At 48.5% G+C, this 15,005-nt stretch overlaps 1 protein-coding gene across 2 annotated transcripts in view; it reads right to left on the bottom strand.

Moving 5' to 3' along the window:
- The window catches only part of AHCYL2 (adenosylhomocysteinase like 2), an 84,290-nt gene that overhangs the window by 7,362 nt on the left and 61,923 nt on the right, over positions 1-15,005 (bottom strand). For both annotated transcript variants that reach the window (XM_087874384.1, XM_087874385.1), the window contains exons 4-10: positions 14,831-14,931; positions 13,476-13,578; positions 13,181-13,275; positions 8,104-8,210; positions 7,206-7,322; positions 2,317-2,380; positions 804-892 (exon numbers count right to left, since the gene is read on the bottom strand). In XM_087874384.1, coding sequence (XP_087730510.1) covers positions 804-892; positions 2,317-2,380; positions 7,206-7,322; positions 8,104-8,210; positions 13,181-13,275; positions 13,476-13,578; positions 14,831-14,931 — 676 coding nt within the window. The remainder of the gene's footprint in view (positions 1-803; positions 893-2,316; positions 2,381-7,205; positions 7,323-8,103; positions 8,211-13,180; positions 13,276-13,475; positions 13,579-14,830; positions 14,932-15,005) is intronic.

Raw genomic sequence — 15,005 nt, 5'->3', positions numbered from 1 at the left:
GTTACGGTTAGTCCTCGACGTACAACGGTTCGCTTAGTGGCCGTTCAAAGTTACAACGGCACTGAAAAAAGGGGGGCTGTTGTTCACAGTTACGACTTTTGCAGCCTCCCCGTGATCATGTGATCAAAATTTAGATGCCCGGCGACTGGTCTGCACTTATGACCGTCGCATCCAAAGGTCACGTGATTGGGTTTTTTTTGCAGATTCACCTAACGGCCGGGTTCATAACTTATCCATGGCGGCGATTCGCTTAACGACGGTGGCAAGAAAGGTCGTAAAACGGGACGCAATTCACTTCACCACAGAAATTTTGGGGTCAACTGTGGTCGTAAGTCGAGGATTACCATATCTCAAGACTCTTGTGTTTCTTTAGCACTTGGGAGTGGGCTTCTCAGGCTGTGGGCTCTGCTGGCGAGACCCTTTTGGGACCCTCCCGAAAACTGTGGCTGAAATGGGACCCCTAACCGAGACCCCCCCGTCAGTCCTCTCATTCTCCCCACCTGGGCTGGCCATTCCTCTTAGCCCTGGCTGGCCCAGGAGGGGCAAAAGGGGCAGAGGCAGCAAGAAAGAAATGATCGATTCATTGAGCCGGAAGGGACCTTCGACGTCTTCTCGTCCAGGGGTCTCCAACCTTGGCGACGTTGAGACTTGTGGACCAAAGCTGGCTGAGGAACTCTGGGAGTTGAAGTCCACAAGTCTCAACGTCGCCAAGGTTGGAGACCCCTGTTAATCTAATCCACACACACACACCCTGCGAGGCAGTCCCCCCCCCGTCCCGCCCCCCTCCCCTTTTTTGTCCTTACCAGGCTTGTAGAGCACAGATGGGATCGATCTCGGTCACGTAGACAATGGAGCCCATGGCCTTCAGGGCCGCGCAGCATCCTTTCCCCACCTGGAGCAGGAGAGGAGGAGAAGGTCAGGAGGAGGCTGGAAAGAGAGGGGAGACCGAATCCATCCCCAGCCCTTGGCAGCCGCATGGGAGCCCAACGTTTGTTCAAAAGGGGAGGCACAGAGGGAAGGCGGATCTCATTTAGAAAGCCAGATGAGTTAGAACAGAGTTCTGGAGAAATCACTTAGAGTAGAGTTTCCCCATCCTGGGCAACAGTTCAGATATCTGGACTTCAACTCCCATAATTCCCCAGGCAGAATGGTGAGAGAAGGGAAGGGAAAGGAAGGGGAGGGGAGGGGAGGAAGGAAGGAAGGAAGGAGAAAGAGGGAAGGAGGAAGGAAGGGAAGAAGAAAGGAAGAAAAGGAGGGATGGAGGAAGGAAGGAGAGGGAGGGAGGGAAGAAGAAAGGGAAAAGAAAGAAAGAAAGAAAGAAAGAAAGAAAGAAAGAAAGAAAGAAAGAAAGAAGGCAGATGATAGAGATGGATGGGTGGATGGATAGAAAGATAGAAAGAAAAAGAAAGAAAAAAAGAAAGAGAAAAGAGAAAAGAAAAAAGAGAAAGAAAAGAAAGAAAAGAAAGAAAGAAGGCAGAAAGAAGAAGATAGAGATGGATGGGTGGATGGATAGAAAGATAGAAAGAAAGAAAAAGAAAGAAGAAAGAAAGAGAAAAGAAAAAAGAGAAAGAAAGAAAGAAAGAAAGAAAAGAAAGAAAAGAAAGAAAGAAGGCAGAAAGAAGAAGATAGAGATGGATGGTAGATGGATAGAAAGATAGATAGAAAGAAAGAAAAAGAAAGAAAAGAGAAAGAAAGAAAGAAAGAAAGAAAGAAAGAGAAAGAAAGAAAAGAGAAAGAAAGAGAGAGAAAGAAAGAAGGAAGGAAGGAAAGGAGGAAGAAAGAAAGAAAGAAAGAAAGAAAGAAAGAAAGGAAGGAAGGAAGGAAGGAAGGAAGGAAGGAAGGAAGGAAGGAAGGAAGGAAGGAAGGAAGGAAGGAAGGAGAATTCTGGGAGTTGAAGCCCACCTACCTTAACGTTGCCAGGTCACGAAGACTGACTTACGAGCGAAGGGGAGGGGCAGAGATCCCATCCAGGAGAAGAGACCCTTCGGCCCCATCGTGGGCCAATCATGGTTTTGACCACTTGTCACCTTGTACTTCCTCACCCCTGACCTCGCAGTTCAAAAGGCTACCCTTGCCCCCCCCACCTTCCCCCCCACCCCCCAGAGTGGAAACACTCCTGGACACTCAAGGTCGAATTCGGACGTCCGGGGGGGGGGGGGGGGCTGGCAGGAGATCCCCTTCCCTGGCGACGCCTGCAGCTCTCCCGAGCCTAAATCCTGGGAGCAGAGACGGTCGTCCCTCGTCACCTGGCGAGGAAAACCTCTCCCGCCGTCCCACCGAGCGTCCTTTGAAAGGCAAAACGGGTCGGGGACTCACCTCTCCGTAGCCGCAGACGACCACCTGTTTCCCTCCAAACATCATATCGGTCGTCCTTTTAAGGCTGGGGAGGAAAAGAGAAGCCCGGAAGTTATTCCAGATGGATGGCTATGGATTTTCAAGGAAGGCGCAGCGCCGATCACACGTGTCTAAATATGTGAATTACGGCTGCTGCCAAGAACGCGGAAGGGTCCTGCGGAGGGTTGGAGGCATGCCAAAGCAGAGACGGCAGGATATTAAGGGGACCAAATTCCCGTGGCGGAAAGCTTTCAAAAAAGGCGCGGTTTGTGGGTCGGGGGTGAAGGCTGCCTCGGATACACACACAAAATGTCCTGCCTTCTTCCCCTCCCGTCTCTTTACGGACTGCGGGATAAAGCGAAAGAGTCAGTCGGATCGCTGCAGTGGGATATTTGATAATGTAAGAAGAATCGGCTATCTAGTTGTGAGCAAATCTCATTCCTTCCTAGCACTGATGAGGGTCCCTAGTTGGGTCATGAAACGCCTGCAACAACTAAGCTCAAAGGAACTCACAGCCCTTCTTTCTTTGTCCCCTTCATTCCTTTTCCTTCCTTCTATTTTCTTCCTCCTCCCCTTCTTTTCTTCTTCCTTCTCCATCTCCTTCTCCTATTCCTCCACTCCATAACCTCCCCTTCCTTTCTAGCACTGATGATGTTCCCTAGTTGGGTCATTAAAGGTCTTCAAGAAAACCACCAAACTCAGAGAGCACCAAGGACCCCACAGTCCTCCTCCTCCTCCTCTTCCCTTCCAAATCCCACTCCCTTCAGCACTGAGGGTGTTACTTAGTTGGGTCATGAGACGTCTGCAAGGAAACCCCCAAGCTCAGAGAGCACCAAGGAGCTTACAAGTCCCTTTTTCTTTGTCCCCTTCATTCCTTTTCCTTCCTTCTACTTTCTTCCTCCTCCCCTTCTTTTCTTCTTTCTTCTCCATCTCCTCCTCCTCCTCCTCCTCTCTGCAACCTCCCCTCCCTTCTGACACTGATTATATTCCTTAGTTGGGTCAGGAAACGTCTGCAAGAAAACTGCCAAGCTCAGAGAGCACCAAGGACCCTACAGTCCTCCCCCTCTCCTTCAAGCACTGATGATATCCCCTAGTTGGGTCATTAAACGTCTGCCAAAAAACAACAACAACCAAGTCAGGGAACAATAAGGACTCCACAGTGCTCCTCCTTCTTGCAATCCTCCTCCCTTCTGACACTGATGATGTTCCCTAGTTGGGTCATGAAACATCTGCAAGAAAAATGACCAAGCTCACAGAGCACCCAGGACCCCACAGTCTCCTCCTCCTCCTCTTCTCTGCAAATCCCACTCCCTTCTAGCACTGAGAGTGTTACTTAGTTGGGTCATGAGACGTCTGCAAGAAAAACGACCAAACTCAGAGAGCACCAAGGAGCCCAGAACCTAGAAATAATGCAAAAGTCCCTTCTAGAAACAACTGGAGCTGTACAATGAGAGATCGGGGCCAGGAGAGGGAAGGAGTATCGACTTTTACAGTTACAGTAAAAGTAACCGGAAGCTTAACTTTAACTTAAATTTAAACTTAAAGCTTAAATTTAAACTTCCAACAGCCAGCGCCTATTGCCTCTTACAAAGCCACTGGATCTAAAAGTGTAAAATATATATATATATATTTGTCTTAAGTTTTCGCGGGTGTGCATATGTAAAAAATTAAAATCTCGGGTGTTTTCCCGCGTCATTGTAAATAAGTTGGTTAAAATATTTAAAATCCTGGATTTTAACCAGGATTTTAAATATTTTAACCAACTTATTTACAATGACGCGGGAAAACACCCGAGATTTTAATTTTTTACATGTATATATATCCAATTTTACGCGGGAGAAAACCCGAATAACCAAAGACCTACATACAAACACCCGCGAAAACCTCAGAAAACATATATATATATATAAAACCAAACTTCAGAAATATCCTCTGCCTTCCCATTCTTTTAATAATCGTTCAACCTCTTGTCTTTTATTTTGGTTCGCTCTACCCTCGCGTCCCTGCCTCTGAATCTCCTAAAAAGGGCTCTTCGTGGCTTCTGATAATCCTGGGTTCTGGATTTTCTGCGACGTGTCCTAATTTCTGACAGGTGATCTGCGAGACGGCCACCCCCACCCCCCACTCCCCAAATGGCTTTGCAGAAGAATGCGCTTCCTTTCGGAGTGAAGCCGCTTCTGCTTGGCCCTGCTGCGACCGTGCCCTATATTTCCATCTATTTTTAGCAGATGTGGAAAACAGGTGAACAACGCGGGGAGGGAGAGCGATTTCCCATTTTCAATCACGGTCCCCACGGGACGGAGCGGGGATCTTGCTCCGGGTTTTTGGTCCTTGGTTTTCCGAGGGCCGAGCCGAGTTCCTTTCCTTTATTTATGACCTCGGTTTCTAAGGTCACTCAATCAGAATAGAGCGGAAAGGGACCTTGAGGTCTTCTAGTCCAACCCCCTATACCAGGGATGGCTAACCTTTTTGCCATCGCATGCCAGGAAGTGGGGGGGCAGGGGAGGTTCACACACGTGCGTGCCCACACTCATAATTCTATGTGCCCCGCCCTGCGCATGTGCGCCCAACCCCCCTTCCCCCCCTTGCTCCTGGCCCGTTTTTCTTTGTCACTTGGCTCCAGATTCTCTCTATGCATCTGGGGAGGGCGAAAACAGCCTTCCCCACCTACCCTCAGGCCCTCCGGAGGCAGAAAACAGCCTGTTTCCCTACTTCTCGTGGGCCCAAAAGGCCTGAAAATCAGGTGGCCAGTACGCACATGCGTGCCGGAGATGAGCTAGCGTGCCCACTGATATGGCTAGGCGTGCCACCTGTGGCACACCTGCCATAGGTTCGCCATCACGGCCCTATACCATTTCAGACAAGTGAATGTCCGGTCTCTTCTTGAAAACCTCCAGTGATGAAGCACCCACAACGTCTGGACCTTGAGGAAGGGGTTGGACTAAAAGACCTCCAAGGACCCTTCTAACCCTATGCCTTCTGGTGGCGAGCTGTTCCACTGGTTAATTGTTCTCACTGTCAGGAAGTTTCTCCTTAACTCCAACTGGCCGTATGAGTGGAGGGCCAAAGCGATAGGGCAATGAAGGTGGGTAGATATGCACACATGCACATACGTCAATTGGAAAAAATAATAATAGAACAGAACAGAGTTAACAAAGTTGGAAGGGACCTTGGAGGTCTTCTAGTCCAACCCCCAGCTCAGGCATTAGACCCTATACCCATGATGGCGAACCTATGGTACGCGTGCCACCTGTGGCACGTGAAGCCATATTGGTGGGCACACGAGCCAGCTGATTTTCGGATCTTCTGGGCTCACCAGAAGTAGGGAAACAAGCTGTTCCCTGCCTCCGGAGGGCCTAGGGGTGGGGAAGACCCATTTTTTTGCTCTTCCCAGGCTCCAGAGCTTCTCTAGGAGCCTGGGGAGGGTGAAAACGGCCTTCCACACTCACCCAGAGGCCCTCTGGAGGCTGGAAACGGCTCGTTTCCCAACTTCTGGTGGGACCGGAAGGCCCGTTTTTTGCTCTCCCCAGGCTCCAGAGCCTCCCCAGGCTCCTAGAAAGGCTCTGGAGCCTGGGGAGAGCAAAAAAACAGGCCTACTGGGCCCACAGTGCAATCGCGTGCCAAAAGCAGGGGGAGCACGGGGGTTGCGCGCGCATGCATGGGGCGCATATAATTATAGGTGTGGGCATGCGCATGCGTGACTTCCCTGCTTTTCGCACGCAATGGCAAAAAGGTTAGCCATCACTGCCCTACACTATTCCAGGTTGTCCAAACTCTTCTTAAAAACCCCCAGCAAGCTGTTCCACTGGTTAATTGTTCTCGCTGTCAGGAAATTTCTCCTTAGTTCTAGGTTGCTTCTCTCGATTAAATTGGCAGGGACCTTGGAGGTCATCTAGTCCAACCCCCTGCTCAAGCAGGAGACCCTATACCCGTGATGGCGAACCTATGGCAGGTGTGCCACAGGTAGCACACGTAGCCATATCAGTGGGCACGCCAGCTCAGCTCTGGCGCGCATGTGCGTGCCGGCCATCTGATTTTCAGGCCTTTTGGGCCCACCAGGCTGTTTTCTGCCTCCAGAGGGCCTGGGGGTAGGTGGGGAAGGCTGTTTTCACCCTCCCCAGATGCATAGAGAAGATCTGGAGCCAGGTGACAAAGAAAAATGGGCCAGGAGCAAGGGGGGAGGGGAGGTTGGGCGCGCATATGCAGGCGGGACGTATAGAATTATGGGTGTGGGCACACGCGTGTGCAAAGCTTCCCCGCTCCCCCTCCTTCCTGGCACATGATGGCAAAAAGGTTAGCCATCACTGCCCTATACCACTTCAGACCAATGGCTGTCCAATCTCTTCTTAAAAACCACCCAGTGATGGAGCGCCCACCGCCTCTAGAGGCAAGTCGTTCCACTGGATAATTGTTCTCGCTGTCAGGAAATAAGCGTTACTAGAGCCGAGGGGGCGCAGCGGTTAGGGTGCAGTACTGCAGCTACTTCAGCTGCCTGCTAGTTCAGCAGATCAGCGGATCAAATCTCACCGGCTCAAGGTTGACTCAGCCTTCCATCCTTCCGAGGTGGGTAAAATGAGGACCCAGATTGTTGGGGGGCAATATGCTATTTAGGATACTGTCTTTGGGGTAAGCCTCCCAGAGTCCTCAGAGAATGGGCGGCATAGAAATATGAAATATGAATAATAATACTAATTTAACTGCAGCCAATTCCCTTAACAAAGGTGGCAAGAGAGTTCGCGAAATGGGACAAAGCTCACTTAACAACTGCCTTGCTCGGCAACGCAAATTTTGGGTTCCCTTGTGGCCGCAAGGCGAGGACCACCTGCAGAAGAACATTCGGAGAAGACGTCAACAGCAACAGGGGGACCTACCCATCCAGAATAGATTCCCGGCAGCAGTACAAGTTGTCGAACTTCTGTTTGGTGACGGAATCGTTGACGTTCATTGCGGGAACGCACAACTTGCCGGCCTTGGAGAGTTGGTACAACCTGGCAAGAAGTTGGGAAAACAAAGAAACAAACACACAATCAGGAGTTTCCCACAATTCCCTTTGCTGCTCTTGAGACTTCTCGGATGGCTCTCGATTGGCCCAGGTGATTCTCCCATCGAGGCTCCGAAGGGTCAACCTGTAACTCGATTCTCAATGAAGCGAATGGGATCAATAATGGAGAATGGAATGGATTTCATCCTTTTATTATCCTTTAAGTCAGTGTTTCTCAACCTTGGAAGCTTGAAGATGGGTGGACTTCAACTCCCAGAATCCCCCAGCCAGCGCTGCTGGCTGGGGGATTCTGGGAGTTGAAGTCCACCCATCTTCAAGCTTCCAAGGTTGAGAAACACTGCTTTAAGTGAATGGATTTAATTACTTATTTGTTTTACCACAAAGGAGCACAATAGGTGTGGCCTACAGGTAGCCCTCGACTTACGAAAGTTCATTTAGCGACCGTTCGAAGTTACCACGGGTGGTCACGAGATTTACATCAGGATGCCTGACAACCGACTCACATTTATGACGGTAAATGATTTACGATTCCCCTTTTGCGACCTGCCGACAAGCAACGTCAGATTCGCTCAACAAACGTGCGACTAATTTAACCGCAGTGATTTGGTTAACAAATGCAACGAGAAAAGTCATAAAACGGGGGCAAAACTCGTACTTATCACTTAACAACATACATTTGGGGCTCCATTTGACTCGTGATTGTACCAAAAAAACCAACCACCACCATCTCAAGGATACAATGGGCGCCCGATCTCAAATATATTTACCTGTGGACTCCGGTGACGCTCTCTTCGACGATGCCTTTGATTTTCTTGAACATGTTTGGGTACTTCTTGTAGATCCAGTGTGTGAGGTCTCCACCATCGTCCAGGATCTGGAAGACAAAATGGACCACAGGTAAATGTGACCTGTGTGGCTAGGACAACGACTTTGAAATAATAATAATGATTATTATTATTATGGATGGCTGCCGTAACCGGCCAGACGTTTAGACTGGATTTGGCATTTCTGCCCACCTCTTTTTTGTGATTTAACTTTTTTTTTATTAGTTTATCAAATACAAAGGAAAAAAACCATGGAAAAGTTAAGAAGAGCGGGAGGGAAAAAGAAGGGATATAGCGGAACGGGAGAAAAATAATTTTAAATTGATTTTAAATTGGGTTGTTTTAATTACGGCCAAAATATTTAATTATTTTAATACTGTTTTTAAATTTTGTATGCTCTGTTTTTACTTAGGCTGTGCACCGCCCTGAGTCCTATTGGAGAAGGGAGGTATAGAAATTTAATTAAATAAATAAATAAATAAATAAATAAATAAATAAATAAATAAATAAATAAATAAATAAATAAAATAAGAAAAAGGCACTGACTTCTGACTCTCTTTAGCATAGTAGAAGGTAACATTACAGCCACAACTTTTTTGCTTTTACACAACAGCACGCACAAGCCATTTCTATAATAATAGGGCTCAAGGTTGACTCAGCCTTCCATCCTTTCTAAGGTAGGTAAATTGAGGACCCAGTTTGTGGGGGCAATAAGCTGACTTTGTATAAATATACAAAAGGATGAAGGCTATTGCTTAGCACATTGTAAGCCGCCCTGAGTCTCCGGAGAAGGGCGGCATATAAATCAAATTAAAAAATATATATATTATTTTTCTCATTGCAAACACCAAATCCAGAAGCCATTTCAAAATAGAGGCAAAATTAAATATAATCTCTTATTTGGATAAAAAGAATCAGTTTAACCATCTCTGGTTCTTTTTCTGGGTGGGGGGGGAAATAATATATCATTCATTCTCTTATTTTCAAATCTAGTCCATAATATTTTACAAACTTTGAAATGTTATTCAACATTACTTAAAAGAACTGGCAGACGTGCATATACACACATACTCATTTTATACATACAAAACTAAGTTAAAGCTTTCTATCAGTACATATACCGTGTTTTCCCGAAAATAAGACCCTGTCTTATATTTTTTTGAACCCTGAAATAAGTGCTTGGCCTTATTGCCATGCGCTCAAAAGCCCGATTGGGTTTATTATCAGGGGATGTCTTCTTTTGGGGGAAACAGGATATCATTTTTTTTAAAAAAAAAATACATTCTAATTAATTAAAACATTATATTTAAGTCACTCCCTCCAGCTTTACCTTCATAGAACAGAGTCTATTTCTCAGGAGTGTCTATCGAATCTCCTTTCTTGAAATAATTCTCATTTCGCTCCATCTATTGAGTCCTTCCCAAAGGACTGATTTAAAGTAGTGCATTTCAACCGTGGCAACTTTAAACTTTAAGCAATGCTGGCTGGGGGATTCTAGGAGTTGAAGTCCACCCATCTTAAAAGTTCCCAAGATTGAGAGACAACGCTCTGAATCAGGTCTCGTCAAACGTGGCAACTTTAAGACTTGTGGACTTGAAGTCCCAGAATTCCTCAGCCATCCATGCTGCCTGGGGAATTCTGGGAGCTGAAGTCTACCCATCTTAAAAGTTCCCAAGGTTAAGAGTCACACTGATTTAGAGGCATTTGGGTTGGGATGGGACAATCTGCAAAGCTCAATTTAGGGAAACAGCCCCCCCCTCAGTTTCTACACTCAGATCACGCTGGCTTTTAACTCAACGGATTACCAACCTGGCATCAACAGTGCCCAGCAACCCTCCCCCCCCAGTTTCCAACCCCCCTCCCTCGCACTCAAGGCTCCAGCTCATTAATCTCCAGTTAATTAAGAACGTTGTATAATCCACTTGTCCTTCTTGAAGTGCCCTAATAAGTTAAGAGGGGCATTTTCTGGCAGGCTTCTCCTGATCTTTTCTGGGAAAAAGGAGAACATGGCACGCGGCCTAAATTGGCCTGTTCCTGGGGGAGGAAGAAGGGGGGGGTCCATTGGCCAGCACAAGAGCCCGACGTGATTTTGGAGCCTCCATCTTGAAGTTTGTCTGCAGATGGCAGGATCTGATGTCAATAGGGCGGTAAACATGGCTTGGTGGCATCCTTGCGGCTGTCGGGTTTTCCTATTGACGTTTCATGACCCAACTAGGTAATATTATCAGGACGAAGGAGTGTGGAGTTTGAGAATGGGACTTTGTTGGGTCCTGAAAGGTCTGCAAGGAAACAACCGAGCTCAGAGAGCACCAAGGACCCCGCAGTCCTCCTCCTCCTCCTTCTCCACTCTGCAAACCTCATTCCCTTCTAGCACTGATGATCTTACCTAGTTGGGTCATGAAACGTCTGCAAGAAAATAATCAAGCTCAGAGAGCACCAAGGAGCTCAAAGTAGAAGTAGTCTTCCTCCTCCTCCATCCCAGCACTGATGATGTTACCTAGCTGGGTCATGAAAGGTCTGCAAGAAAACCACCGAGCTCAGAGAGCACCAGGGGCCTCATGGTTGAAGCCTTTGCTACACATATTTTCTTCTGTGGAAACTGGAGTTGTGTTGCCCCATTGTGTTCTCTCCATCCTCTTCCCCACCAACGATGAGGGAACCCACTCCTCTAACTCTGAATCTGCCATTTCTACCGGAAGTAGCATTAACGTCTCATTGTATTCGCACCCAGCGGAAGTCAAGATTTTGGCTCAGGACCATGGGAACATTGCGTTCCAGTCCGCTGCCCTGCCCAAAAACTCTCCTTAACCTTTCCCAGCCCCCTCCCGCTTCCCAAATTGGTCCCACCTACTTAATAATCCGAACCTCCAAAGCCCTCGGGGGGGGGCACCCAGAGGTCACCTCTAGCCTTGTGCTGTAATTATATGTTGTTTTCTCCAAATAATATATGCAAAATAAGTAATAAGCACATTAACAACATCATTACTCTTAAAGAGCATTTACTGTGACCTGAGAATCGGGAAATATATGAGTTGGAAAAGTTAGTGAGGTCATTTACTCCAGGGGTCTCCAACCTTGGCAACTTTAAGCCTGGAGGACTTTGACTCCCAGAATTCCCCAGCCAGCAAAGCTCCCTGGGGAATTCTGGGAGTCAAAGTCCTCCAGGCTTAAAGTTGCCAAGGTTGGAGACCCCTGATGTAGTCCAACCCTGTGCTGAGAACAGAATTCATTTAAGCGTCTCTGGCCAATTGGCTCCAGGGATGGTGACCTTCTGACGAGCAAAGTCAGCGGGGAAACCGAAATTCACTTAACGACCGTCTGACTAATTTAACAATCGCAGTGATTCTCTTTTTAACGACCGTGGCGAGGAAGGTAGTACAGTGGGGGGCAAAACTCACTTAACGACTGTCTCGCATAGCAACAGAAATTCTGGGCTCCGTTGTGGTCGTACGTTGAGGGCTGCCTGTGCTCTTTGCTGCTCCTCCTCCTTTCTCCCCAAAACAACAACCCTGCGAGGCGGCCAGGGTGTTATGTTACAGTGCTCTCTGTTTTTCACTAAAGCAGCGTTTTGCAAATCTGGTGACTGGCCCAAAGACAGCCACCCCATTTTCAGGCCTAAGGCGGGACTAGAACTCCCAGTCTCCTGGGGATTGGCCCAAAGACACCTATCCCGTTTTCAGTCATAAAACTAGAACTCCCAGTCTCCTGGTGATTGGCCCAAAGACACCCAGGCAGCTTTCAGGCCTAAGGCGGGACTAGAATTCCCAGTCTCCTGGTGATTGGTCCAAAGTCACCAAGCCAGTTTTCAGGCATAAGGTGGGACTAGAACTCCCAATCTCCTGGGGATTGGCCCAAAGACACCAAGCCAGCTTTCATACCCAAGGCGGGACTAGAACTCCCAGTCTCCTGGTGATTGGCCCAAAGACACCCAGGCAGCTTTCAGGCCTAAGGCGGGACTAGAATTCCCAGTCTCCTGGTGATTGGTCCAAAGTCACCAAGCCGGTTTTCAGTCCTGAGGCAGGACTAGAACTCACTATCTCCTGATGATTGGCCCAAAGACACCCAGGCAGCTTTCAGGCCTAAGGCGGGACTAGAATTCCCAGTCTCCTGGTGATTGGTCCAAAGTCACCAAGCCAGTTTTCAGGCATAAGGTGGGACTAGAACTCCCAATCTCCTGGGGATTGTCCCAAAGGCACCAAGCCAGCTTTCATACCCAAGGCGGGACTAGAACTCCCAGTCTCCTGGTGATTGGCCCAAAGACACCCAGGCAGCTTTCAGGCCTAAGGCGGGACTAGAATTCCCAGTCTCCTGGTGATTGGTCCAAAGTCACCAAGCCGGTTTTCAGTCCTGAGGCAGGACTAGAACTCACTATCTCCTGATGATTGGCCCAAAGACACCCAGGCAGCTTTCAGGCCTAAGGTGGGACTAGAACTCCCAGTCTCCCAGAGATTGGCCCAAAGACACCTAGCCGGTTTTCAGGTCCAAGGTGGAACTACCCTGTTTCCCCGAAAATAAGACATCCCCTGATAATAAGCCCAATTGGGCTTTTGAGCGTATGTGCTAAAATAAGCCTCCCCCCGAAAATAAGCCCTGCCCAAAAATATTTAAATACAGAGCTGGAAATCAGGTAAGACGGCAAGAGGAGCCCCATCTTGCTCCAAAATAATAAGACCTCCCCGAAAATAAGGCCAAGCGCTTATTTCGGGGTTCAAAAAAATATAAGACAGGGTCTTATTTTCGGGGAAACACGGTAGAACTCACCATCTCCCGCTTTCTAAGTCTAATACCTTAACTTCTACACCAAACTGGCTCTCCGATGCGGATCCGTTTTTGGGGATGATGAAATAAGAAGCTCCCAAATGCCGCCCGGCCACCCAAAATCTGGTGGATCTTTTTTTGCGCCTGGGGAAGTTTTTTAAGAGGCAAAATGAGCCCTTTCTTTCATGTCCCACCGAACCGGCCTTGCCCCTTTCTGTGTGATGCCAATTCGGCCCGGCAGACGTTGGGTCCCGGCGCTCACCATGTTGGGCTGCCAGCCTTCGACGTTGACACATCGGTCGATGCACCACCAGAAATCGTCCTCGGATTCTCCTTTCCAGGCAAAGACAGGAAATCCTGGAAGAGAAATTGGGGGGAAGGGGGGGGGCTTCCTTTTAACAGGCAGAAGAAAGGATATCATCCCAAAAGACCTTCATGTCCACCACCCCCAGTTTTGCTCATGGCTGAACCGCTTCCGTCCCAGCAGCCTCAAAGCTTGTTTTGGGGGGGGGGTCACTCCCCCCGACTCCCCTCGAGAAAGACAAATCCTTCCTTACCATTCTCAGCCAGGGCAGCCGCCACTTCGTTGAGGGTGGAGTAGATGTTGCAAGCAGCCCACCGGCACTGAGCCCCCAGGGCGCCGAGGGTCTCCATCAGAACCTGCATGCAAGGGGAAAGGTGAGGAGGGGGCTCCGGAATTGCCAGGGCTATTCAACCCCCCCCCTCCAACCTACTCCAATTCAACCAACCCACCTGCTGGAATTCATTACCTACTCTTTGTTAAGCTTATGACAATAACCTTAATAAATCTTTGTTTTTATTTTCCAGTTGAGCAAGGCTCACACGTAGTCCTCGACTTACAACCATTGGCTTAGTGACCGTTCGAAGGTGCAAAACAGTGTAAAAAATGTGATCTATGTCCGGTTTTTACACTTAAGACGGTGGCAGCCTCCCCAACGGTCAGCTGATCAAAATTCAGACGCTTGGCCGCTGCCTCGGATTTATGACGGTCGCAGTGTCATCCCGGAGTCATGGGATCCTCTTTTGCGACCTTCTGACAAGGGAAGCTTAATGTCTATGTGATTCACTTAATGACTGTGGGGGGAATAGTGATAAAACGGGACACAACTCACTTAACAACTGTCCTGCTTAGCAACAGAAATTTGGGCCTCCACTGTGGTCGTAAATCGAGGACTATCTGTACCCTGCATTGTCAGTGTCTGGGAGTATGAAAAGTTAAGATGGGGTGTCCTTGCCGGTGTGAGGGGTGGGTGTGAGTCTGGTTGCCTACAGAAAACCTGGTAGCTTGATTCTAGAAGTACAGAAAGTCCTCCAACTTACGACCGTTTGAAGTTACTGGTAGTCCTCGACTTAGGGACCACAACCGAGGGCCAACATTTCTGTTGTTCAGCAAGACATTTGTTAAGTGAGTTTTGCCACGCTTTTACGACCCTTCTTGCCACAGCTGTTAAGTGAGTCACTGCCATTGATAAGTTAGTAACCTGGTCGTTAAGTGAATCTGGCTTTCCCCGTTGACTTTGCTAGTCAGAAGGTCGCAAAAGGGGATCGCCTGACCCCCCCCGGGGACGTTCCGACCGTCATAACTCTGAACCAGTTGCCAAGTGCCTGAATTTCGACCACATGACCCTGGTCGTAAGTGTGAAAAATGATCTCAAGTCACTTTTTTTCCCAGTGCTGTTGTAACTTGGAAAGGTCACTAAACGAACTGTTGTAAGTCGAGGACGACCTGTAAAGCCCAACAAGAGAATCCCTACGCTGGAGATGATTTCTCTAGGTAGGATTTCTGGACCAGTCGATCCCACCTCTGGGTGATCTCCCCACCCTTTTTTGGGGGAGGGGGGACAAAGGAACAACCTGGGACAGCCGACGGGGAGCGCCTGGCATGACTTACAGCAGTTTGAGCCGTGATGTGGGTGCAACCCACGATCTTGGCTCCGGCCAGGGGCTTCTCTCCCTGAGCGCGTTTCCTCAAGGCCATGAGCGCAGGCATTTCTAGGGAAAGGAGAGAAGGAAACAGAGGTTGAGCGGAAGGCAGGAAAACAACGGTGTAAAATTGAAAGGGAAAA

Source organism: Pantherophis guttatus, chromosome 7 (genome assembly GCF_059756535.1).
Source record: "Pantherophis guttatus breed Tessera chromosome 7, ASM5975653v1, whole genome shotgun sequence".
Classification (NCBI taxonomy): Eukaryota; Metazoa; Chordata; class Lepidosauria; order Squamata; family Colubridae; genus Pantherophis; species Pantherophis guttatus.
Note: the sequence above shows the minus strand (reverse complement) of the source record. Positions and strands in the feature narration are given on the sequence as shown.